At 46.5% G+C, this 24890-nt stretch overlaps 1 protein-coding gene across 5 annotated transcripts in view; it reads left to right on the top strand.

Moving 5' to 3' along the window:
- NTRK3 (neurotrophic receptor tyrosine kinase 3) overlaps positions 1-24890 on the top strand; it is a 296675-nt gene that overhangs the window by 176425 nt on the left and 95360 nt on the right. For all 5 annotated transcript variants that reach the window (XM_006028277.3, XM_006028276.3, XM_025209688.1 and 2 more), the window contains one exon: positions 2902-3090. In XM_006028277.3, coding sequence (XP_006028339.1) covers positions 2902-3090 — 189 coding nt within the window. The remainder of the gene's footprint in view (positions 1-2901; positions 3091-24890) is intronic.

Genomic DNA, 24890 nt, shown 5'->3' with positions numbered 1-24890 from the left:
TATAGGATGAAAAACCAAAGCTCAGGAGCTAGCAGCAATGGGATGGAAACTCAGTGAGCCTTGCTCTTCCATTCAAGGTCATACTGATTTGGAGTCAGGAAGGATTTTTTCTTCTAGGTAAGACTTCCAAGGACTGTGGGGGGTTTGTCTTCTTCTATAGAGTGGGAGCAGGGTCCTCTTTCTAGGATCCTTTGAATCGACATTAGCCAATTACTTCTGTTGTTGCAGCGGCAGGGCATTGTCAGTGTCTTCATCTCCCCTGCTGTTACCTGTGGCATGTTGCAGCGGGGTCGAAGCATATCCTTTTTTGTGTCTTGCAGTTGTGTGTGAGAGTTTGAACCAGTGATTTCTTGGATAAATCATTGCCAGCCAATGCAGGGGTCTGGACTTGATAGCCTGGGAGTCCTCTTCCAGTTCTTTTCTGTCTTGAAGATAAGGGGAATATAGACAAATTCTAAGGAAACATCTATGACCAACCAGGTAGATCAGCAGGATATCCATCTTGTAAGGGGAGTGGCTGAAGCCCTAGGGGTAGAGACATTTAAATAGAAGCAACAGATCTCCAGAGGACAGTTTTGAGGTCATGGAAATCTGTGGATCTCACCCATTGCTAGTGCCTGCAGCGCTTGCCAGCCTCTTCTCTTCATGTCTGACTTCTCAGCATTCAGTGAGAAGGTTACCCCCAGAGTGCACCCTTCCTGCTGCATGCAGTCACCTGCCATTTGTGCACAGGTCCACAACAAGTGTGCACATACATGCACGCCCACATGCAGACGCTCATAGTTGCGCACTTTTTGTTTGTCCTTTGAATGCCTTTTAGTTTCGATGCAAACGGAAAACACCTGATTGCTGCTTATGTTCAGTTATACTCCCAACAGAAGCATGAGGCGCAGAAGCTGAATTCTTCTGTTTCCTCTAATGTCACAGGAGCTGAGAATTATCCGGGTTCTGAAAATAACTACAAAAAAAAGAAAAAAACCGGCACGAACCTGCCAAAAGAGACTCACAATAAAGGGAGAGACTTTTCCTTGTGACTAAAACACCTGTCACAGCTGCCAGGAATCCGTTAATTACACAATAATTTTATTATGTCCCGCTCGAAAGAACAAACAATACTTGAAGTCTGCAAAATGAGCGAGCTTTAGAATAGATTAATGCAGTCAGAATGTCTGAGCGGAGCCCGTATTCTCTGGATCCGCTCAGAAGCTCCAGGAGAGTAAAACGACTTGAAGACTCTCTTCTTTGTTACTAGCACCACATAATAAAGTAATTGTGCAATTAGAAATAGATTAGTGACAGGAGAGAGACATTTTCTACGTGGCGCAGGTAAAAGGCAGGATAACTTGAATGGGTTTAAAGCCTGAATGCAGCAGCTCTGCTCATCTTGGGTTGACCTACTGTTAGCCTCTGGCAGCTTCCAGAAAAGAAAAGAGAAGTGTCTCCAGCTGGCTGGGATTTTTCTTCCCTCAGTGTCTGAATAAATTGCTGTGTGTTTGATTAGGGATCTGAGGAGTGCATCCTCGCAGAGGCTTGCAATGAAATGCTGTCTTTCCTAAGCTCTTCAGGGTCCCCCATTTGTACAGGAGAGGTAGCCAGAGCTTGGGATTGTAGGCCTACAGACGGGGCTGTAGGGTGGAGGGTCATGCCGGTGGGATTAATAGGGGGAAATACATTCATAATGAACCCTGAAGTTTCATAAGGTGTCTGGCCTTGAGGACATTCCCTCATTGAAAATTGTAAAAAATAGCCCCCTAAAATCAGAGTATAACTGAGGCTTGTAAAATACTGGTGGTTTGAGAAGCAGGACATGGCTTCAACGTCAGCTTCAGGGCATCAGTGTGCATCTGGGAAATGGCACGTGTCTGTGTGGAGTTGGACATCTTGTTCTCGTCTGTATGTGCATGTTATGCGTGGTTGCGGGGGTGTGAACACATGGGGTTTAGTGGGTAGTCTTTGCAAGAGGGCAGGGATGTATGTGTGGGTGTTTGGGATGTGAGAATTACAAGGAGAGAGGGTATAGAGGTTTGGGATGTTAAAGGTGGCTGTGGAGCTGGGTATTTGGATATCTTGGGAGAAGAGAAGGGGTGTTTTTCATAGAATGGTCATCTAAGTAGACTGTGGCAACAGGTCACACACCACTTCGGTTCCCGCTGAGCAACAAGGGTCAGCACTTGCTTAGAGGGACAGTGTGGCAAGAGGACTTGGGCCTCTCCATTAGGCCTGCCACCTTTCACTATGTCTGGATGGTGGGATCGATAAAACATCCCTGTGAGTGAGCAACAAGATGGGGAATGGGAATTCAAAAGTACTTGAGAAGAAAACAGGCAAATTAGAGCTCAGGAGGGAATCACCTGGGCTTGACACAGCTCAGTGCAGACCTTGCTTCTGCCTCCTTCTAGAGCTTGCCTAAGGCCTCCACGACTGGCCTTGGGGAGCCATCAGGTTTATGTCAGTGCGGGTGTGGTTGGACCAGAAGAGGGTGGAGTTGAGAGATTAAGCAAGTGGGAGAGATGGTCTGAGCATAAATTAGAAACCTAGGAAGCATCAGGCCAACATTGTAGTATTTGACCAGGAACTGGACTATCTCATATTACCCCCGAGAGCAGGGCTGGGGTCTGTACTGTAGCTGTTCTGGAAGCAGAGGGCATTAGTCTTGAAGATTAGCAGACTGGTGCCTCTGAACTTGATGGATCCCTCCGCTTCATGTGTTATCTGGGAGAACAGATCACTCAGGATCAGAGAGCGTCCCTGCATAATTAACCCTATGCAAGAAGTTGGACATAATGTTTTCCCAGTTGATGGAGCTAACCCCAATGAGCCATGAATTGCAATTAATAGGGGGATCCAAGTCTCTCATTTCTCCATTGTTATACCTGATGATTTTTTGTGTGATGCTTTTAGGTCCGGTGGCAGTGATCAGCGGTGAGGAGGACTCCGCCAGCCCTCTCCATCATATCAACCATGGCATCACCACGCCGTCATCATTGGATGCTGGCCCAGACACGGTGGTGATCGGCATGACCCGTATTCCTGTCATTGAGAACCCCCAGTACTTCCGACAAGGCCACAACTGCCACAAACCAGACACATGTAAGTGCCTGATCCAGTTGGATCCTTGTGGCGATGGGGCGATGAGAATGAGGGTGGGGAAAGAGCCGGGGAAGGAGGAAAGAGAAGGAGGAAGTTAAAGAGGAGGAAGAATGTGGTTGGAGAGGAGAATGGGTCTTGTATGGTTCAGAAACCAAACTGAATCTCAGGTCTCAAGCATCACAGCATACATATAGGAGACTTCCCACCCTCACCCTCCACCCCACCTTCACCCTCCCGTCACCACCCACCAATCACCTTCCCCACATGAGGCAGCAGCACCTGAGAATGGTGTCTACAGATGTCTGCACTGGCCACTCTACTAGGGCAGTAGCAAGAGCAACTTGGGAGCACGACGCATTAGAGAGACCAGCTGCCTCCCTGGGTCCCCTTCTGACCTCAAGAGACTTTCTCACCTTGTAGCCAGGGCTGCCTCCTTAGACCTCTAGCTGTCCAAAGGGCAGGGGCAGTAGGCTTCACAGACAGGGCAGATGCATGGACAACTTCTGGAGAAAGAGGGCAACAGATCCAGATCTCTATTACTTATATACAGGGGCTGTCGAATAGCACAAAATCTCCCCATGCCTGTGTACGCTGTGAACTCAGTCTATTCAAATAACCAATATCATCCTCACCCGCTCCTGAAGTTCCTTCCCCACTGAGCAGGAGCCCTCATAAGCTAATAATAAAATCAGAGCTATTAAAAGGATGCTTCCTTGGGAATATGGGTCACCACTTTCCATGGCTGCTCCTGGGGTCACTCCTGCCCCAAGCGTGGAGTCCTTGCTCAGTCAATAGAGGAGGTACTATCCCGTCTCTGCTTCTTCAGCCTTTTCTAATCTCCAGAAACAAACTGTACCACGTGGAAGGTTCAGATCATCTCCTCTCCCATTATTTTTCATCTTTTCTGCATGTCTTCGTTCCAGCTAGGACTGGATGTGACAAAAGGTTGCAAGAAAAGTTATTGTCGCTCCCTTTCTGGCTGGTTAAAGGTGGGAAATATGTTTCTGGAGAGTCACCTCCTGTCAGATTTCCAGACCTTGATGCATAAGCCGAGGAAATCTGACTCCACATCTGGACTTTGAGGCGCTTGTTGGCAGCACACAGCCGAGCCTACAGAAATGCACCCAGCGTGGAGCGTTAGGCAGGAGGTTGATTCTTTATGGCCACTTCTCTTACAGTCAGGTGAAGGCGAGCAGTGCCCTTCCTCTCATGCAGAGAGGTCTCTCTGACTAGCCCGACTGCTTACCCTCACAGGAGCTCATAGAGGAAAATCAGGAGCTGGGCCTCCAATCCAAAGCTGCTGATCATTGCGCTTCAATCACCAGAGCAATGGGGTGTATCCAGTTACTGTGCCTGACTTTCTCTTTGATTTTTTTTTTCTTTTATTGTATGTATTGTGGTCTGTTTGTCTAGAGAGGGGGAGGGGGGCTTGATTAGATAGAAGGAGCCAAGGAACCTGGAAGTAGCGTAGTATTTCTGTGCCGTTATTTGTGTGTTCTCTGTTTCTTAAAGCACCTCAACTTGAAGCGATTTACAGACTGGTGGCTTGTTTTCTCTCTTTCTCTTGTCTCTCTGTTGTATATAGCGACCATGTGGTTTTGTAAGCAGCATTCGAGTAGGGGTGGTAGCAGCTCAAAGGATCATGTTTTTTCTCCGAGTTATGCCCTCTGAGTCTCGTCAAATTTTATCAGGGTTGCAGGCGAAGTAGATCACAGCAGGATTTGGCGAAAATGTTTCACGGATTCAGTACAATTAAAACCTGAAAAGTTCAGCATGCAGCAATACCACTTAGGGCTGTAATCTGTATCCGTTTCTCCTATGGAACAGGCCACATGGGGAAAGTTTAACATTGTAAATCCACATGCTCATGGAAAATCACTTGCTTCTAGACTTGCCTGCCAAGACTCAGCCTAGAGCCAGTAGTGTGGAAGACAGGACTTCATTCTTTACATGTGTCTTCAGGTGCTAACCATGGTCAAGTCTTGGCAGGCTAAAAGCTCTTTAATGATTTTCCAGAAGCGTTTGGAATTACCTGTCCCTAATTCTGTGAATGCTAGGAGACCAAAGACAGGGTTGTTTTTTGGTGTTTCTTTATATTTTAAGACCCAATCTTTCAGATCTTCCCCAGCAAACCTCCCAGTCACTTCAGTGGCTCTGCTGCCTGTGGAGGAGGGATAAATCCCTGGATATTTTTGCACTTCACCTTTGAAATTGCCAGACTTTTTGGAGCCCTGTTGTAGATTCCCTTTTGTTTTGTATTTTCCCCACATGGCTCTAACCAACCTGAATTTGGTCTGGTGGGGCTGGCCTGGGATGGTTTTGCTGTTCTCATTCCCTTAACAGTTTACAGAGCTTGTTTCTCCTCTCAAAAACTTGGACACAACTGTATTTTTCCACCTCTACCACAGAAGGAGAGAGGAACAGGAGGAGAGATACAGAAGTCCACTGGTACCCGGCAGAGTCTATATAGGAAGAGCATTGGTTTAGTGCTTGGGCATGTCAGTGGCGAGTAGGCACTTTCCTTTTGATCCGTCCCATCCATTAAATCCATGGCCTGGGAGCAAGTCTGTGCAGTCTGGCATTAGCAAAGACATTAGCTCCAAGTAAACTCTGCAGCCCAGCTTCTGTCCTGTGCATACTGGTTTTGCTAATGTACCATGCTTGCATTCACGTGGCTTCTCCTCCTCTTTAGCTTTACTTTCTTCTTACCCCATCAGCATCACCAGTTGGCTGGCCATACTGCTGGGTGGCGCCTGGGCTGAGGACATGCCGATACCCATTACTGAACTACAATGAGGAGAAAGAACTCTATATGCTTAATGTAGTATTAATAGTACATTGGCGTGATATAGATTTCTGTCACCCTCTATACTAACAAACATCGCTTATCACACGGGAATGACGGATGTTTATTCCCAGCCACTTAGTTCTGCATAATGGAATTGCAGATGAAATATGGAAAACAGCTCGCTGCCTGCTGAGCTGTGGCCCCTCTCGCCGCTGCTGTACAATGCTGTCCTGTGGGTTCTCCTCTAGCAGGCCCATTAGTTAATGCTGTCTGCAAGGAGACAGAGACATTTGTTACTGACTATGGATACACTGTCCTTTCCCTGCTAATAGGATGAAGGATGTGGGACCTGGCGCTCTCACCTATGACTTTCTGGGAGCCCTGGCTTCAGGGGGTTTTCTTTTTCATTTCCTGGCCGCTCCTCCCAGAATGAAGGGAACAGAAGGGATGCGTGTGGGTCTTAATCACTCTTCTGTTCATTGGTAGAAGGGGCTGTATCGCCCCGTCCCTACACTGTGAAGGGCTGACTCTTCTGGACTTCTTACTCTGCCCCTTCCCTCCTTTCTGGCCCCCCAAATCCTGCAAGCTTCAAGTGCACATTGCCGTGGTTGCACTAGGGTTTGGAATGACTTGTTCAGATAAACCAAAGTTTTGCTTAAGTGATTCTCATGCCAAGACAGAAGATTTAACCAAGGGTCAGGTCTTAGATGGGGTGTAGCCTGGGCATATTGATCTCAGATTTGCTTGCAATAAAGCCCTTCTCCCCTACACCTCCACCCCCAGTTGTTGAAGTGGGATTGGGTGGATGCATCTTTTTTACTGAATGTTCAGGGCACAGGAAGAGTGGCAGGTTCTGATGAATCTCTGCTCCATTACCATCTGGTAATAATACACTTCAGACAAGATGTGGGTCTAACTCGGTTTGGGCCAGGGCACTGTAAAGAAAAAAACTCATCAGATGGAAGAAAGAAAAGAACTCAGCAGTGGATCAGATGGATCCATCCCATGAGCAACACTTGTCACAAAGTAAAACATGACTCATGCTATCCTCAAACATTTCCTGAAAAGGACTATCAGTTCTTGTGGGCAGGAAATGGCATTTTGCTACAACAATTAACCACACAATCAATACAAAGCAATGGATGTTTGCCTGGGACAAATTTTACATGGTTGCAGTTGTGTTGATGGGAGAGGTCGGATGTCACTATTTTGACCAGGAATAGATGCACTCGTTGATAACAATGGAGGTTTTCCATGCTACCTCCCATTTACCCATTCTCATTGGATTCGGTGGGATCTGTTTTGCCATCTACATTTAGGATTCCTGATGATGCAAAACGGGCAATTAGGAGGAGCTGCAGATTTCTAAGATCAAAAATTTGAGATGTCGTATGGAAAGCTTTGGAGGCTCACCTTGCTTTACGTAGTCATAAATAACCAAGTGGACCCTGCAGGTATTAAGGAAACTTCTTGATCTTTAGGCTCTGTACAAATACTATAGCAAATTCTGCAGTCATACCTGTTTAGCCAGAACAAATACCTTGGGAAAGGTTTCTCTAGAGAAATTTTGCTTGTTTTGAAACTCTTCCAGAGCAGCAGTAAAAAGAGGGCGTTTCAACATGAGAAATAGTGTCCTTGAAAGGATTTAATTTTTGTTGAAACTCCATCAAGAGAATGTATGTGAAGCAATGGTTAGTTTGGGGGAGTTTGCTAACTCTGAATGGGAGGCTTCTTCCGCAGTAAAAACAATGGCACTGGAGACATTTGATGACTGCTTTGTTGTTTGCTTCTGCTACTTCTGACTGGCAATGACTGGCACTTGGCTTATTTTCCACTGTTAGGACTGGTACAGCCTTAGCACCGTGATGCGGTTGCCACATGGGCAGAGCAGACGTCCTTCCATAGAGTTCTAATGAGGGCTTTTTTATGACCTCATGTATTACAGGCTGCCCTGACATAATTACATATTCAAAGTTAGTAATTACACATATTCATGCTAATTAAGTAATTAGATATAATTATGCTAACTGTAAATACATGGTAATCTGCTAAAAAGAAGTACTTCAAAAAAACCAAGACAAATTGCACAATAAAGGCACCATCAGCAGCCTTTTATACACATCACTGTCTTTTAAGAGGGACAGCATGGATGGTCCTTTCAGAAATCATACTTATTAGGAACATAGGGAATCTGTTTGTTTGTTCATCAGCTGCTTTTGATTCATTTTAGACAGTGGACGTTGACAAAAAGTATTGGTAGTGATAAGAAAACTGTTTTGTTTTTTTTAACTATTTTGTGTGTCTAGTTTTTTTTAAATAAACACTGTTTAATTTCTGCTTTCACCCAGGGATGTTTCCATGTTCTGCAAGATGCAAAAGTTAGGTGGTAAATGTTTCAACTTGACATTTTTACATGGTTTTGTAAAAATAAATCTTCTGATACTAAAAAAAAAAAAAAAAAAAAAAAAAAGAAAAATTTTTTCAAGGGTTTTTTTTTTTTTTTTTCCCTCCCACAAAATGTGAATCTTGAGCCAGGCTAGACAACAGTGTCCCCTTAAACTCTTGATAAGTGACCATAGTAAGTAAATGGAAAGGTAAGCAGCCTTAGTCTTGAAATCCCTTGAAAGTTCTTCAGTCTTCCACACAAATACCCCCTATCCCTTCTCCCTGAGCATTAAAAAAAAACAGAGACCCATTCCCCTTCTATTCTCACAGGAGGGCAATGCTAAGTGACCCATCTGCACTGAGGTTCCTTCTTCTGGGGTGCATCAGCATAGCAAATGTGTTTGTGGGTGATACGGAGGGGTGGGAAGCATTGGTGGATGTATTCCTAACATGCTAGTCATGTCCAGTTATATGTTTCCATCTTCTGCAACCCCGGGTATGGCTTACACAGGGTCAGGGTGAGGTTGGAGCCTTGGAGAAAATGAATTGATTGACAATCTAGTAGACTGATATCATTATGCTGAATGATAGGAAGCAGCAAGATGTCTGTGATCATACCAGGCCTCTTTCCTTGTGGCGTGTTTTATTTATTTCTGTATCTTGAGGGTTTCATTAGGTTCCTAGCTGTTTTTCATTGACAAAAAGCAGGAGTGACCAAGGCACCTTTTCTTCTGGCTGGGAAGGTGTCACTTTTCCCCTTCCAGAAAAAAAACAAACAAACCCATAACCCTCAAAACACCTCCATCTGTCCTGGCCCCAGCAGCCAGTTCCTAGCCCAAGTTGTCAGATTTGACAGTAGGCAGTGGTCATATGGGACCTCGGGGAAATGAAGGAAACGTATCCCTAGAGATATTTAGATATCCAGCACTGAAACACAATATAAGGAAAAACTGTACAGGCTCTGAAGTGGTAGGGGGAAGGGGTAGGTGAACAAGGTCTAAGAAGTATCTTGTGTCTCTATGCTTAAGTTGGCTATTGTGGATTTCTTGCTTGGTCTGATGAAAAAAATCCTAGTAGTCACCTTTTAGCAGGTGGATAATTGTAGTGATCCCAAATGCGCATCCTGCTCCCCACCCCTTCAACTGTAGTTCCCCAATAGGGTTTTGCTGGAAACCTCTCAGAGTAGGAGCTAATGCCGGACGCTTGTGAACAGAGTGGGTAGTTTGAATCCCACAGGTAATAACCATCTATTTTCAGAGTAGATGCTACAGTAGGTTCTCCAAGTAACATGTGAGCAGGGAGTCAGCAGAGAGGACTGTCTTCTCTCCCAGAAGATGATTTAAGCTGTGCAGAGGGCCACATCAGGAAAACACCTGGCTCCCACTGCCCTTTTGGGCCCCTTCCTCTTCCTGACAACTGCAAGGAAAGGTCTGTTTGACCACTGAAGCCTAGTCTTCATTGCCAGTGGCATTTTGAGGGCATTCATTCCCAGTGACCCTTTCTGCCAGCACAGCTACTCATCCTCTGCAAAGAAGAGTGGGGATTCTGGCATAACCTGGCAGGCAGCTTGAGACGTGTATATGCCCCTGTGTCTTCAGCTGGTTATTGCCATCCATTCAACAGCTGGTGGCTTCCCAGAGTGCTTTTTGCTGTCTAAGAGCACAGCTGTTTGGGGGAGCTGTGCAGAGCCCTTGAAAGTACATGGGTGTGCATGCATGCTCGTGGCATGGTGGTGATACCAAGGCAGAGAGAGGTGGGTCTAGATATGGGCCGAGATGCCTATCCCGCTCACCTAGTGTGACGGTTTCTCAGCTGGTTTCTCTCAGTGATGCTCTCTGGGCTGCTACTCCTTTCACTGCCTATGCTGAGAGCTTGACATGGAGAACAAATGATTATAAAGGAATACCTGGCAAGTTGAACCTTAGCTGTGGGAGGAGAGCTGGTGACTTCTCAGGTTCACCCACAGTGCATGCTGAGCTGCAGTTTAACCCTCAGGATAACTCCACTAAGAGTTGGTCCTCAGCCCTTTTACCGCTGGCTACTGGAACCAACAGTGTATCAGGCAGCAGAGGAATGTCTGGCAGCCTGGCAAGTACCTGGCAATATGTACCCATGTATCTGGTCCACTAGCCAGCATGGCAGGTGTTTTCTGTTTGGGCCCATTTAGGAGAAGCCAAACAGCTAAGGAGAAAAGCTCCCATCCTGGCTTCCTCTGCTTGAACCCTGCTGGCTTTGGAAGGAGTTGCTATAACAAGCGCAGCAGAGCTTGTTGGGACAATCCTGTCCCACCGTAGATGCGACATGCACGCCGTTTTTATTTGCATACAAGCAAATTACCTCCCGCAGCTGTGAGGGAGTTAGATCCCTATCTCTGTTGCTTTAATGGGTGTTTATTGAAGATGTTTGTAGCAACCATCCAGATCAAAGGCCGTTAAGCAGAACCCAGCCTGTGCAGGAGGGACTGAAGCTGACAGCACAGCTGCAGTGGGTGATGCTCTAGCAGGAAGCCTCCCTCCTGGGTGCAGCGATTCCAGTTGCATTAGAAAACAAACTGTTAACTCACCCCTGAATCTTGTTCTGTGCAGCAGACAGTGACCTGCCAAGCAGGGAGACAGCGCTACTGAAAAGGAGAGACTGCATACAGACATCAAACAGTCGGCAAGGTCTTCCTGTAAGCACACATCCACCTTCCCCTCTGGCCCCCAAAGCACTCCGGAGAACCTTTAATCCTGGTGCGTGTGGAGGTGACAGCTAGGGTTAGCTCGCCCGAGGTGGTTTCAGAAAGGGAGCCAAAGATGTGTCAACTGACAGACGCTCTAACAAGCAAAGCAAGAAAAGGTGCTCAGCCTATTTGCTACTGGACCAAAGAGGCTCTTAGCACCGGTGGTTTATCACAAGCTAGAAGCCCTGTCTGCACATCCAAAAAGGGTTCTTTTGAACCCCATCCGCTCAGCAGCATGGGAGCAAACACCACCAAATTGGGCCAGTGACACGATCTGACAAACACTTAACAGCAGTTGGAGCATATGTCCCTTTGGGTTTGCTCACGTGAGTGTGCGCTTGCACACGGGGATGCTCCTGTGCATTTGTTTATACCTACCTTCACACATCCCCATCTGCCGCCTCTGTGGATATGTATTTATTCACCCACTTGCATACACACACACACATTCATCCGTACCCCTATATATTTAAAACACACGTTCACTCCTACCACAGAGTGAGGCGTGGTGTAAAAACAGAGCTGAATTAGTTAGAGGCACTTGCTCACTCACCCAGGCACGTATTCTCACACGTACATTCACGCCTGCTTATTAAACACCTCTGTCTCACAAATAACTGCATCTGTGAACTCCAGCTTCTGCTGAGCACGCTGTCATTTCTGCCGCCCTTTGACCCGAGCCCAGCAACAGTAATAAATATGCTGACACACAGTCTGGACAGCATCGCTTTCATGTATTGTCCCACGTTCTCAAAAATGCGTGTGTCTGTAATTTCTGGTAGGTGAAAAGGTTTTCATCAGTTGGCAGCTGAGACATGGTTTTCAGTTCTGGCAAGTCGCAAGCCATGAGGCACAGCGGGAGCGATGGGGGCAAGAAAGAAAGAATGGGGCAGGTTGTGGATGGAGGAGGGAGGAGAGACAGTACCAGGCCATAGATCCTTTGTGTAATTATCTGGTTGCTTATGTGTTGGTATTTTCAATATTCACCTGATTTCTCTCAATCCCATGCGGTGATTGGGGCTGAGACAACACCTCTGCCACAGAAATACATAACTCTGTTCATCGTCCATTTGCTTCCTTTGCCCAGGGCTTCTGCCTACTTGATTGAAATAATGTAATGTAAAGTAATTCTCAATTTGTTCTGAAAATACTGTTAACTCGAAAAGTCCTGGTGTCTGTAGCAATGAAGAAGAAACCAGAATGATCTAACAATTCATTGATTGTGTGAACTGTGCTTTGGGTAGTTTTAAAAATAGAGGTGTGTGTGTGTGTGTGTGTGTGTGTGTGTGTGTGTAGCTGAACTTTCTATCTCTAAGGTAATTATTTATTGTGATTTGATTGATTTTGGTCTGGCTTATAAATCTAAAGTATTTTGAGCTGCTCTTGACTTCCCGATATATCCATGAAGATCATTTCTCCAACATGGCTGCGGTATGTCGTGATTCCCTTGAAAGGCTTATTTGGTAAGAGCCAGCAGACAGATTGTAAAAGTCCTTAGGAAACAATGTCATGTCCTCTGAGTGTAATCAGTCTATGAGGATTTGTTTTTCAGGGGGAAATGTAGAGATATTGCATCCTATTGGAGAGTTTTGTGTGAGCAAAGTCATCTTGAACAGATTAACTTGTTCGAAGCACGTGCTCTTTATCTCCACTGATTGTCCAGTTGAATTAAACCTCCTCAGCAAGGCAGTTGTTAATAAGGAGTCCAGCTGCATCTTAGAAAAATATGCTTCCAAACAGCAGGAGCATCATTAGTGTCATCACCCATTCCCAAAAGCCATGTGGCCTTGCACGCTAGAAGTGATGCCATGGTATTGAGTCAGTAGTAATTACAGCAGTACTTTCTATTTCCAGTGTTGCTTTTGGAATATAACCTCCCTCCTTCCTTTTGGTTAACAGCATTTAGTCTCCAAAATGGCACATCAGAACATGACAGAATTGAAACCCAAGCAGAGACCGAGGCTGAGGCCAAGGGATGATCTCCCCAAATATCTTCTGGTGTTACAGGGGGTAGAGGGGTGGTCCTGATTTCAACTAGGGAGCCACTTAGTGCCAAGAAGGTTGAAAATGCTTGTTAATTCTGGGTTATTATGAAAACTGATTCATTATGCTTTGCATTTCAGTAGCACCCAGAGGTCTATTAATGTATTTGCATATGTTTTATGTCTAATCCTTTTAATTTTTTTTGAGTCTTGTTGAACTGTTGGCCTCTACCTCCTGCAGCAGTGAGTTCCACAGGTTAATATTAGGGCTGTGCAAAACAGCAGCATTTCGTTTTGACTTCCGTTTCGACGGAACAGTGTTTCGTTTTGTTTTGTCAAAATAGTTTCGTTGTTTCGACGCTGTTTCAACGTTTCACCCATAGGCTATCATGGAAAACCACAAAACCACCTATAAGTTTGTCAGTTCTTGCCTGATTTGGATGAAACCTGCAGGCATGATAGCCCCTTCTGAGGCCATGAAGCCTGCCAAGTTTCAAGGAGAGAGGTGCAGGGGTTTCTGGGAAACTGCATCTCATGCTGCTGACAAGCAAAACTTGTGACATGGGTGACAGAAAGCAGGCCAGTTCAAACAGCGCTGCCTTTTATGCTGTTTTTCCATCCCTTCCCAAGAGCACTGGGATTGGAAGGGACCTCAGGGAAGGATGACAGTCTCTGGCCAGCTACACAGTCAACATGAGACCAGTCCTTCCCCCCTTTTTCCCTCCTTCTCCTTACTTTCTGTTTCCCTGCAGGCAAGCCCAGCTTCAGCTTCAAAACTCAGAACATTTTGAAACTTTCGAAATGTTTCGACTGCCCTTCATTTCATTTCATTTCGATTTCACTGTTTTGAGCTCAAAATGAGTTGAAATGAAACAGCCGGCGAAATTTCACGCGGCCCGAGTTAATATTGCACAGATACATTGGTTTCCAGTGTTCTGGGTAGGTTCTTGGTGCTGCTGTCATTCCAGAGGAGCTGTAGGGCTTTCCTCATCCTAGTCACACAGCCAGCCTATCCTTCCTGTTCTGCTGCCAAGGTAAAAGGATTTTCAGGAAACAAAAGAACCCACCAGCTTTTATGTTCCAAATCAGCAAACCTGTGTGGCTTCTCTCAGTATAAGTGACAGAGACAGTAGCTAAATATTCATGTTCTGTATGCCCAGCAAATTTGGAAATAGAAGAAAACATTGAAAGAACCTTAGTTTCCCTTCCCTGTTTCCCTTTCCCTCGCCCCCTTCCTGCTGCAGCTCATCTTCAGACAAGCAAGGTCTTTAGGAAAGTAAAACCAAGGTGGGTGGGGGGGTGGAGAAAATCCTCACACTCAACCCTATTAAAGAAATTACTGGCATCCTACATTATGAACTGGATGAATTTTTAATGGCTGAGAATGCAGTTGATTTATAATGTATCTATCCTGGCTTGCAGAGCCTGTCACCAGCTAATAAATAAATGACAGTCCCCCTGTATTAAAAGTATCAGTCATTCTACATCACTGCACTGCCACCGATGTGGAGGTCCAAGTGTGGGGCAAGGTATGTCCGGCAGCTGGCAACAGAAACAAGGGAGGAGCTTTGTGCTCCCAGGCATGTCTGGGAGCTCCTTCATGCTAGAAAATGGGTGAGGAACTTGCTGTTTGGTTTCATTCCTCCCACCCCTTCTTCCTGAGCAGTGGACAGGGAGCAAAGATGGGCTTTCTTTACTTCCCCTAAGCCTTTTGTGAGGATTTCCAATCCACATTCTGCAGAGGGGTCTCAGGCCTCCAGGCTGGAAGCTGCTCAGATTGAGAAAGAAGGAAGAGGATGTCTCAGCATAACTTTCAAGCTGTATATTGGGCAGTTCACAGTTTAGTTTCTCTTCCCAAGTCTTCCTGTCCCAGAAGTGTGCCATAAGCACTAGGCTGCAAAGCCATGCCCCCTCTCACTTGCTCTCCTTGTAAACCTCTGACTTCTGCATTCTCGGCAGTCCAGTGGCTCAGCTTCAAGACTTGGGGAAAACAGTCTTCTCACCTAGCCTGTACAGTAGTCTGGCGGTAAGAGCCCTTGCCTAGGAAATGTGGGTTCAGATATCTTCAGGGGGCAGGGAGGTGGATTTGGGGCTTCCCAGTCAGGTGTTTTAACTACTCAGTTATTCAGTAACACCCCCAATTTTGATCTGAATTAAATGCTGATGATAAGTGTTGGAGATGGGCTGGGAGGGGATGTTCTGTCTATCTTTCTGGGGCTTCAATGCCTCCAGAAACATTTTCAATCACAGGAGAGCAGAGGCAGGAATTGGGTGCCATGGTGAAGCACCTCAGATCTTCATCTGAATCACTTCAGAGCATACACAGATAGCATTGGAGTCCAAAATAGAGGTGTGTAATGTATTTAGAGGCCTGATGGGTTTGGTATTTGCTCCCACAATGTCATTTGAAATGGTTCGTTGGAACGTAGGTGTTTTGAATGTGGTCCTCAGAGTTCACAGTGAGAGGGCGCTTTCTAGATCAGTACCATGGCGGGCATGAGATCGAGGATAAGGCTCACTAACCCAGGCACTTGGGCACAGGTCAGCAGTGGACTGAGTCTTGGTGAGTGAGCAGGGTAGAGCAGGACATGCAGGCGACTTGGGAATGCTTTGCATAGGGTTTATCAGAAGGAGTCAGCAGTTAACGTCTTTGCAGCTGTCTAGATCCATGAATCACTCCATACAGCCCCTCGGGAGGTTGGTAAAGATCCTCAATTACATTTTACAGAGGGGGAAAAAAGGAGAAGGGGTGCAGTCTTATTGAAGGTCATGCAAGTTTAGTGACAGCCAGGACTAGAACTCGGGTTTGTTGGTTCTCTAGCTTGCCTTTGCTCCCCTGAAACATGATACCTATGTACTTTGTGCTCCCTGTGGTTATTTCATAGCCAGTTGGAGGAGACCAAGGCACAGGAATTCACAGCCGTGTACCCTGCTCCATGCTCCCATTCCAGCTCAGACACGGTGCACGCTCTTTTGGCTTTTTTCCTGCTCCTCTTTGAGAATGTCATGTCAGATTCTCCCCTCACCAGCTGATTATTGAGCCGAGGGAGTTGTACTGTGGGTTTAAAATGGTTTTACATTGCTTTACTGGGACTCGTATAAGGTACTCCTACCCTTCCCTTGGCAGCCTGATGGAGCTACGATGTATTGGTCTCTCCTGGCCAAGCTGGTAGGAGTCGGGGGTGGAAGAGGAACGCTGTGTTACAGGCACTGTAGCCAAGCACATAGATTTGACACAGAGTGGATTATTACAGTGGGAGTGTAGGTCTCAAAGACAGCATTGTACGACATTTGCCTTGTATGAAGGGAAAATTGCTCCTTATTGCTTGACCCTACTTGGCTTCGATTCCTGGATAAAAGAATGAAACGTTGAGCCTGGGATGCTAGACTTGCTGACCAACAAAAATTTGGCGTGCTCCAAGTGACAGATTTTTGCCTTGGCCTGGAGGAAGGAAGAGTTTATTGCCTTATTTATTACATTTCCCCACAGTAGCATAAATAATATTTCCATAATAGATGTGGGCCTTATGAATAATATAGAGATTTGATCTAAGTAATTGCAGTGCTTTTTAATGGCCAACATCTTCAGTGTTGAATACTATTAATGATCTGCCTCGACTCTGCTGAGGGCATTTTTAAACCCCACTGCTGTGAGGATTTGATAAATTTGGGGGAAATCCTAATGCACCACTTAATCACTGTGTTCCCTTTGGGACACTTTGGAGAAGAGCATCCTGTTTGCTGTTTTTGCTTAGCTTTCCTTGGGTCCTTCTTGAATGCCAAGGTTGTGTAGGATGCTGGGAAAAAAATCTGTCCCTTAGGCAGCCACGCTGTGCAGTGCTCCTGGAGGAGCTATCTTTTGGCTGAAATGTAAATCAAAGGTCCCATCTGCTCCTTGTTGCCATTAAAAACCTTTTTTTTTGAAGAGCAAAATTGTTAAACATAGTGATAGGGTTAAACTGGCATTTGAGTAATGCCATTCTGCCTCTCTGAATCCCCCTTGGCATTTGAATTGGTTGGGCTCCTCTCTGCTTGCTGCCCTAAACTCTTGTGTGGCCTTGCTGCTCTGTGCTATTAAGCGGGCAACTGCATTATATTATAACTGGTACCTTTCCAGGCTGCAGTGCTTTAGGATCCTTTGAAATAAAAGGCACTAAAGATCTCAGGCAGAAGGCAGGGCAGATTTGCACCTATATTGACTAAATCACAGATGTATAGCATAAACTTGCATACATAGAGGGCTTGTTTCATAAGTCCTTTCACAGCATCTTGTGAAGTTAAGCCGACTGTTTATGAAAACTGCTAAAGAGGTTTGTAATAATTATGAAGATTGAACTCGCACTATCACTTTGCAGTTTCGCTAGCATCATGGGAGCGAACGTGACAGTAGTTACGAGAACTGCTGGATGGCCATCGGCACATTATGTCAGCATTCCTAGAAAGTGGCCATCCGTCAGGTCGCCTGGTTGCCCGTTGGTTAGTGCTCATGAGACGGCTTGTCCGGTTTATGTTCTGAGCACTCTGCCCCGTCTGCAGTGCCAGGAGGCCTCTTTAAATTAATGGAGCTGTCCTGGAATTTTATGGATGCCTTTTCTGGGGGGTTTTTTTGGGTTGTTTTTTTTTCCAGTCTTCACCTCACCAGCCTTGAATTGGGCCGTAAATCTCTCGCATTACTCGTTTCCCAGCCAAGTTCCTTTTGTAAGTCATTTCACTTCGTCCCTCACCCTTAGAGTGGGAGCTTGCCAAGGGGAGAGTTCTAAGCCTCTCGCCAACCACGAGGCCTCAGTTCTAGTAGAGTCACTACCAAAAAGGGGCAGGAGCTGGGTGTTGGCTGGTGACCTGGGTAGGCAGGGGCTGCATGGCCTCAGGTGTTCCTATACCAAAGCATTGCTGCACCTCATTAACTCACAGAGCCCTTACAGATAACTTTTATTGATCATCAGCTGCTTAATCAAAAGCTCTATCACAGTTTGCTGCTGTGCTTTGCCTCCCCCTCCCTCCTTGAGCTTTCAGTTCAGGTGAGGTTAACGCTGTCATTAGGGACTGCTCTCTGGGCCTTGGTACATAACAATCTTGGGAAGGGGCTTGTCTCTTCTCCCCAATGTGTTACTGGGCAGAAGCTTTGCTGCATGATGTGAGCCAGGCTGCTGTAAAAATCCACTGATGGTGTTTCTGATTAGGCCCTGGGAGCAGAGGCTGGCCTTCCTTGCATGAGCGCTCCTAGCTGCTTTGGGGAGCTCAAGCCTAGCATCCAAATTTTAACTTGGAACCACAGCTGACTAGCTCATAATGCTGCCGCGATGCCACCTGGCCAACCCAAGCCACCTATTAGATAAGCACCCAGCTGCTGCCAGCTGTGTCCATCAGTTTGCCTTGGTAAAGCTAGGAGATGCCTCCTCTTTCTTGTGCATTATCATCAAATGCAGCACCCTCACACTGTCCCAAGCATTGACTTGTGGTCATTGCTGTATGCGTGTGTGTGTGTGCGCGTGAATGCCTGTGTGCGAGTGCATGTGTGTGAGCTCATGTATGAAAACAGTACCTCCCTTCCCATGTTCCCCTTGATGTTTTTGCTGCCATTGGGCAGTGCTGGGGATGAGTATGCTGGGAGGGAAGTAGTGTCTGTGATAGAAGGTGGAGAGGTCTCTGTGCAGTAATAGAGAGAGAGAGAGAGTCAAGGTTTTGAGTGAGCAGCCCTTTGCCTTGCATGTGGACTAAAAAGAAGATTGTGTGGGAGGAAGGCAGTACTATAGTGCATCTAAGTAACACACATCAGATATAATATCAGACACACAGCTATACCCCTCAGGAATAGAGGCTAGCCACCCTTTCCCTCTACACTGAGCCTTGCATGCCAGAAACACAGACCTGGGTCGCTTGAACTCAAGTTGAACCCCTTCAAATGCAAAACATAATTGTCCTTCTCATTGTCAGCCAGCCACCAGATGTGACAATGCATGGTTGCTCAAATCATGTCAGTGAGCAAGAGCAGTCAGGGCTGCCTGTAATGGGGGAGAAAGATAACCCTGGGGAAAGAAATGAGAGGGATAGAAAATCTGAGCTTGGGCACTGGGGGTAAAAGGCAGAAGAGTTTGAGCATGGGTGGTAACATGGACAAGAGGATGTGCAGAGACAGCTGTAGAGGAATTTGAATGGGGTGGCAGTCCTTGGTGAATCAGATAGCAAACCTGGTTCGTTTTGCTTAGGCTGGGCTGTCTTCTTTCTTTATCCTTTGCAATACAGTGTAGGGTTGCATTATTTTCTGGTGTTCTCAGCACGTGTGATTTGTGGCTACAGAATGCTCATTCAAGCCGCCCCCTCTGGCTGCATACTCCTTTTTGGTCATGCAATGGCCTTTTGCAATCACAGGATTGTCCAATGAGTATGTCATTCCTGCCGATCTGGAGGTAATGGCTGGAAATCTGCTTAATGGCTTTGCTTTCTCTGGAAGTCCTCCGCTGAAAGGGAAATGGAGATTCTGCTCTGGAAGTATTATGAATCTGAATCTTTTCCCAGAGCTGGAGATGTCATCAGGGCCCGGTTGTCAGAAGCTGTAACGGGCAAACGTTGGCTGAGACATGCTGAAAATTCCTTGGAGGGTGAACTTTGAATTGGACACTTTGGTTTGTACCTGCGGCTTCATATGTAGCTCAGTGGCTGAAGCTGCTGAGTTTATGATCTGTTCCATTCTCTGTCTCTCTCTTAATAATTACTGCATTGAAAACAAGCCAATATTCCCAGCATGTGTTGGTCATGGTCCTGCAGTGGTCTCATTTGATTGTTCGGGGTCATGTCCTATATAATGTCTCCTGATTCTCTCGTCAGTCGATAAAAACTCAGTTTAAAAAGAGAAAGTGAGAGAGAGACAAATTGGGAGAGAAACTCAGCATTCCTGAGCCAGGCTAGGTCCTACATCACTCATCTTGTGGCCAGATAGCCATGGCATAACCATATGGGCAGTCTAGCCTAAGCTGAGCCCTCTGGACTAATTTATTTTTCTTGACAATGCTAAGTAGAAGCAAGGGATAGATCTGAAGCACATCACTGGGGATCCAGACAACACCTATCTGCTCCAATGGAGCCATTACTCCAAGAGGCAGAGTGTCCCCTGGAAGGAGTTAATCCTTCAGGTCTCTCGAGGTGATGGCTCTCACCTAGTCTCCACTTAGGTGTTTGAGCCTCTTGCTCCTTTGTGTTTCACATGTGTGCTGCACACCTACTTAGAGGCATATAACCTTCCTCGACCCTCTACTAATTGGTCACACAGACGAGACAAAGAGGGTCTGATTTGGATTGGACTCATTTGCATGTGAATTAACCACGTCATGTCACGTCACAGTAGGGTGGCAACCATCCCAGTCTCAAGTTTCTGCTGTCCTCGGGGTGGAAGCGGCTCGTTCAGACTGCTTAGAGAATACCACTGTCATTTTCTTGGGTGCACAGTGGTAGGAAAGGGGTAGGGCTGACTCATAAACTGTTGTCTTAGCTGAAGTCTTTTGGTTCCACAGATTTGGTTCACTCCTAATGGAAAGCATTGTAAAAGGGCTCCTAGATCAAGATGTCACCCTTATAGAGAGAAAAATGTTTTCTCTCCCTACTCCAAACAGAAGACAAATCTTGAATCTTAACCCCAGGTGCACAGGCCTCCTTTGGAGGGGGCAATACTGCCTGGGAAAATGACCATGGGCTTTTCCACCACAAGCCACTGACCCCTGAGTTGTCAGGGCTTTCTTTGCTTGATGGCTTGTATCACTGTTAGACTGTTAGATCCCCCCTCGCTTGGTTTAGCCTTCTTGTCCCAAGCTCTAGATGGACCCACAGCAAGAGAGGGTGTCCTACAGGCGCTGCCTCTCCCACTCTGCAGACGACTTGCAGTACTGTACACAGCTGTCTGGGGGAAATCTCTTGAGGCTTTGTGCTTCCTTATTCACTGCAGGTGCAGGCTGAATAAAGGGGCAAATAGGTTGGGGTTTCTGCCATGAGGCAGAGGGCATGGCTGAAGGATGAGTGGTGTTAAGTGTGCAAAGGCAGGATACTCGGACCATTCTATTATAGCAGAAGCTGGATAAAATATTGGCAGGATTTCCAACAGCCGGAAGGAGGAAAGTGACTTGCATATTCACTTGTGTTATAATCCTTCAAGGCAGGATACCGGCTCTGATGGCCTTGGAACCTGGTACGATTAAGTCTGTCCCTATTTGTTCTCCAAATGGAGATATTGCTTTAATCAGGAAGGCAGAGGCAGATATGAAGTCTGTAAGAAGTAGCTTCCACACAGCAGCTGGCTAAATGTAGCAATCGATGTATCCGCTGTGGAATGTTTCCTGCAGAAATATTACATCCTCTCTCATTTACTTGATGGTCCTTAGGGTGACTCAATCAAAGGAGTTGCAAACGCACAATACAGCCTCTGATCTAGCGGGTGTCCATTAGAGAGGCATTTGCTCAACGTTAATGGACCTGTTGATTAGCAAACAAACCGGTGGTTTTTTTTAAACAGAAAGTTGTTACCTGACTGTGGTTGTTAGCACTTGGGACATTGCTACCTGGTCTCTGCAATGCCTAGCCAGCTCCTGCGGCTGCAAAATCCATATGAGGCTGCTTGAGAAAGCAACTAAATCGGGACCTGCTTCAAATGTCCCATCTCTGATAGCTGCTTTATGTATGATGCAGTCTAGTGTGGCAGACAGACACCTTCATGCAAAGGCCTGGCGATTTGATCGCTGGGAGCAGTTTTCTGTAATCTTCCTAGGCAAGACATATGATTGAACAGCCTGCTCTGGAATGGCTGCATGAATCAGCAGCATTCAGAGAAGGTCCCCTCCAGGATCCTGGGGAATTTGAGCACTGCCGAAGGAGGGACAGATCCAAAGGACCCCAGATGAGATTTTCAACAAGGCTCCATGCGTGGGAGTAACCTGTCAGTTGTGCAGAGACCTTCAGCTTGCCTTGACTTGCTCTATAAAGCTGTTAATTCTGTACCTTACTACAGAGATTTAATCTTTGATTTAATCCTCATCATCTTTTTTTTGTGCAAAATTTCCCAGACAGATCACACAACTTCAGCTGCACTGCATGTTAGTAGATGGTGTTTGAAATGCCAGTGGTGTCAATCAGGGTTATTTTATCCAGTGTTTAAAACACCCCCTTGTCTATTGCAAGGTGCCATTATTGCTAAAACCTGTGGAGCTGACTTAGTACCCAGAAAGTTTTTTTGCAGAATTCCCATAGCAGAGGTGAGGTTGAGTTTAATCAAGCCTCCTAAAGAACTGGAATCCCCCAGGTCAGTACTAGACCTGTTCAGGGAATGCATCTTCCTGGCATAGTCCACGATCAGCCGGTGTCGGGACACAGGCACATGCGGTCGCACTGAGGGGGTGAAGGAGAAAGAATGGGTTTGGAGTGTGGGTTGTATTTCAGCCATCAGGCTCACACTGGTAACCAGCTGCTTTGTGTCAGGGAGTGAATATAAAGCCTCAGTGCTTTGCTGGGAGGGGAGGGTGATTATGGTGCCATTCAGCTATCAGTGTAAAGAAGATATTGCCCAGTGTGGTATGCCAGGAGGTGCTGCTTCCCCAGCAGTATTCCCGCTGCAGATCGGGCAGTGTGTTAACCACTCAAGCTATCTGTTGTTCCAAGCCTGGCTCCATCACGACGGTTCTTCCTAGGGCTGACAGGAGCTGAAGGGACACGGCAGTTAGTGGATTAGGGCAGCAGAGTGCGAACCATTTGGCATTTCTATCCTGATTCTTCTGGGTGCCTTTAATTAGCATGATTGCGGCACACGCGATTACGCCTTGTTCTGTAGCTCCCCTGGTTAGAATAATGATTCCCATGGCTCCTTTTGTTACAATTCCCGATCATTTAGAAAGTCTCCCGCTAAAAGCTATTAAGCCTTAATGTAAAATGGTAGCAAAAGTTCAGCAGCAAGATGCTCACGGTACATGCGCACATTTGCACATCAGTGGGACCCCAGGTATTTCTTCACATCTTCATCTCATGCTGCTGTGCTGCGTCCTTTGGGCATGCATCACACACTCCTCGGGGACTCACTCCTCACTCTGTGTGGGGCACGTGCACACACACACAAACTTACATGCCCAGGATCCCACACTAACCCTTTGTGCATTACACACACAATCCCACACATGGTGAAACACTTTTGCCCCACCCATCACATGCTCACACTTTCATAGCCTGCACTTGCACGCCACATCTGCTTTCTTGCACATGCTCTTTGTGCATTGAACACCCCTTCCACTTCTGCATACTATTCCTGACTCACGTGTCCGCAGTCATGTTCCCAGGCAGAGACCACAGTCTCTTCTGCTCTTTCACACCTGCACACTGTCGTCGTTTCACAAACATGAAGACCAAAAACTTCAGTGGGAAAGGGTGTAATATACTGTGTCACAAAAGCAAAGAGCCTTCTGTGCAGTGAAGATGTCCCCCTGGCTTCTCAACTTTGAAGTCTGTTGTCGAAAGGAGAATAGGGATTTCTGGCCAGTTGTATGTGAATGAGTTATTCTGTTCCAGTACCTTCTTGTCATGAGCCCTGCTGAGCAAATCTTCCTTTCACTTAGAGGTGCTTCCTCCCCCATGCTGATATTGGATGTGCGCGTGCCTGTGGCACAGCTTGGACACCCCGCACAAAATTATCTGGTATGAAAAAAAGGTCCGGCTGAGATGTTTTATAGTCATGGTGCATTTATGTGACTCATGGAAAGAGAGAGAGGTTTATTTTCAGGCCCAACATGAAAGTGGGTCAGGCCAGGGCCAGACTGTCACGCAGTTCATTAGGCACAGAGCTGGCTGCCAAGAGCTCTGGAGCAAAGATTCACAACTAGGCCATTTAAAGAAAAGGTTGGCAGAAAAAGACACCCCCCAAACCAGACAGACAAACATCTTCAGCCCTGGCTTTCATTTCACCCCTGGAGTGCTGCACCGCTCCACAGAGCTCTGCTTCCTCTCCGCAGGACTGTGAGAGGTTTCTCTCCCATCCAAGCCTCCTTTCTCTCTCGCCCCAAAGCAAACAGCTTGAGGCCTCCCAGCTCTTATCTCAGCTCCCTGTTGCCAACTGCTACAGGGAAAGACCTCCCTGCCTTTCCAGCCTTTTTCCCACACATCGTCATTGGCTTGAGATGCCTTTGGTGGGAGATAAGTCTTCTTGCCCTGCCCCCCTGTGTAGGGTGAACCCTGAGAAATGCTCATTTCTCATTCAGCCGGGGCTACCCAGAATTCATTGTCAAGGAGCAACATGTTCCCAGCAAAAGGCATGGGCTCTTTCATCCCCTGGGGGGTAGCGAGCTCCTTACTTTGAAGGAGGGGAACTCTGCCCATTTTGCATGTTGCTTTGTATCACGGAGCTGGTCTCCGCCAGCCCTATCCTCAATCTGTAAACACAGCCTAGGGACAGGAGCCTTCCCTTAGAAGCCTGAAATGGAAATTTGTTTCCTTTCGAATATTTTTCTTTTTTCCACAAAGGAAACTTCTTGAGAATCAGATAGTTGGGGAATTGGCAAGAGAAGAACATGCACAATAAGACCCTTCTTTTATGAAGCGAGTTGCAGCTTGGAGGAGCGGGAGGAGCACGGGGGAAAGGGTAATAACGCCAGGCCGCATAACATCCAAATGGCTTTAAGAAAAATAACAAACTCCTATTACACTGGGCCCCCTGCTGCTCTTTGCTTTCTTGCCCTCAACTCTTCCTGTCCCCATTTATAACCAGTTTGTGGTGACGTGTTCCCGGCTTCCGGCTGAGGTCCCTAGTGATCTTCACTTCTAAAGCCCCGGTTTCCATCATGATTTTTAAAACTCCATTGCATTTTACCCGTAGGATGCTTCTTCTGGTGCTTCAGGCTCTTATGCTGATCCTAGAGAGCAGTTCTTGTCCTTCTAGGCAGCTTGAGGCAATGCTAGGGAA

This window comes from Alligator sinensis, unplaced genomic scaffold (genome assembly GCF_000455745.1).
Source record: "Alligator sinensis unplaced genomic scaffold, ASM45574v1 scaffold874_1, whole genome shotgun sequence".
NCBI lineage: Eukaryota > Metazoa > Chordata > Crocodylia > Alligatoridae > Alligator > Alligator sinensis.
The sequence above is the reverse complement of the archived record's forward strand: the minus strand, read 5'-3'. Positions and strand labels throughout refer to the sequence as shown.